The following is a 2,030-nucleotide window of genomic DNA, read 5'->3' as shown; positions in this document are numbered from 1 at the left end:
TTGAGTCGACTACTTGATCTATATGTGGCAAAGGAAATGGATCCTTTGGACACGCCTTATTGAGACTCGTGTAGTCGACACATATTCTCCATTTCCCTTTCTTTTTTCGTACAAGGATGGGATTGGCTAACCACTTGGGGTGATACACTTCCTTGATGAATCCGGCTGCCAAAAGCTTTGTGATCTCTTCGTCGATGGCCCTGCGCTTCTTCTCATCGAAGTGGTGTAGGCACTGCTTCACTGGCTTGGAGCCTAACCTGATCTTCAAGGTGTGCTCGGTGATGTCCCTCGGGATGCCCGGCATGTTCAAGGGTTTCCACACGAAGATATCTCTGTTGGTGTGGAAGAAGTCGATGAACACGCTTTCCTATTTGGAGGAAAGTGTGGTGCTGATGTGCACCACTTTGTCCTCGGAGCTACTAGGGTCTATGAGGAACTCCTTGACGCCCTCCGTAGACTCAAAGGATCCAGCTGACCACTTGGAGTCGGGTGCCTCCTCGGTACTCCTTTCCTTGATGACTATGAGCTCCATGGAGGTGATGATTGCTGAGGCATGCTCACAGCACTCAACCTCGCACTCATAAGCGCGTTGGAAGGTGCTGCCAATGGTGATGACCCCATGCGGGCCTGACATCTTGAGCTTTAGGTAGGTGTAGTTGGGGACGACCATGAATTTCACGTAGCATGATCGTCCTAGGATGGCGTGGTAGGTCCCATGGAATCCAACCACCTCGAAGGTGAGGGTCTCCATCCTGTAGTTGGTCAGATCCTCAAAGGTGATGGGCAGCTCGATCTGCCAGAGTGGTATGGCTTGCTTCCCTGGCATAATGCCATGGAAAGGCGCCTTGGTCGGTTAGACGCACGACCGGTCGATGCCCATGGCATCGAGTGTCTCGGCGTACATGATGTTGAGGCCACTACCTCCATCCATCAGCACCTTGGTGAGGTGTTTCATGCCGATGATTGGGTCGACCACGAGCGGATACCTCCCCGGCTATGGGATGCTATCTGGGTGGTTGGATCGGTCGAAGGTGATGGCAGACTCCGACCATCGGAGGAAAGACAGCATGGTCGGTTCTACTGCATAGACCTCGCGACGTGCGATCTTTTGGCGGCGCTTGGAGTCATAGGCCTCCACCCACCGAAGATCATGAGGCAGCCATCTAGGGTTGGAAAGCCACTATCCTTCCCCTTGTCATCATCTACCACCAGCTCTAGCTTCTTTCTCTGGTTCCCCTTGTCGGAGCCACCGAATAGGAACCGCTTTATGAGGGCGCAGTCCTTGTACAAATGCTTGATGGGGAAGGTGTGGTTCAGGCACGGCCCCTTGAGCAGCTTCTCGAAGTGGTCGGGAGCATTCACGGTGGGTGCCCTGCCACCTTTCCGCTTAGCAGTGGCCATGAGCTAGCCCCCGTGCTGCTACTCGTTCTTCTTGTTTGAATGGTTAGAGGGGCCCTCACCGGCGTCCTCATCCTACCTCGCTTTGCCTTTGGAGCGATCAAAAATCGCTACGACCACCTCCTCGCTTGAGGTATAGCTGGTCACGATGTCGAATAGCTCCTTAGTGGTCTGAGGGCCCTTACATCCTAGCTTGTGGACCAGGGATTCGTAGGCGGTCCTAGACAGGAAGGCTCTGATGATGTCGGCATCAGCGACATCAGCCAACTCATTGCATTGCATGGAGAAGCGTCAAATGTACTCGCAGAGAGTCTCTCTAGACTCCTATTGGTAATTTTTAGATCCTAGGGGTTCCCAGGGCACATGTAGGTGCCCTGGAAGTTTCCCACAAAGATCTCCTTCAAGTTCGCCCAACTTTAAATCCGGTTGGGCAGAAGGTGCTCCAACCATGTTTGTGCCAAATCGGCCAGGAACAAGGGGAGGTTGCGGATAATGAAGTAATCACTATCCACGCCACCGGCTTGAAAAGCAAGCCAGTAGTCCTCGAGCCACAAGCTAGGGTTCATCTCTCTGGAGTACTTTGGGACGATGGTCGGCGGTCGATATCGCGGTGGGAAAGCCACGTTGAGGAT

General features: G+C 53.3%; 1 protein-coding gene across 1 annotated transcript; it reads right to left on the bottom strand.

Annotated features, from left to right (window-relative positions):
- Positions 1 to 367: 367 nt before the first annotated feature.
- On the bottom strand, positions 368 to 826 carry LOC136510846 (uncharacterized). Its single transcript, XM_066505165.1, has one exon. It carries the CDS (start codon positions 824 to 826, stop codon positions 368 to 370), a length of 459 nt encoding a protein of 152 aa, XP_066361262.1.
- Between the last annotated feature and the right edge of the window lie 1,204 nt (positions 827 to 2,030).

Source organism: Miscanthus floridulus, chromosome 16 (assembly GCF_019320115.1).
Source record: "Miscanthus floridulus cultivar M001 chromosome 16, ASM1932011v1, whole genome shotgun sequence".
Taxonomy (NCBI): domain Eukaryota; kingdom Viridiplantae; phylum Streptophyta; class Magnoliopsida; order Poales; family Poaceae; genus Miscanthus; species Miscanthus floridulus.
The sequence above is the reverse complement of the archived record's forward strand: the minus strand, read 5'-3'. Positions and strand labels throughout refer to the sequence as shown.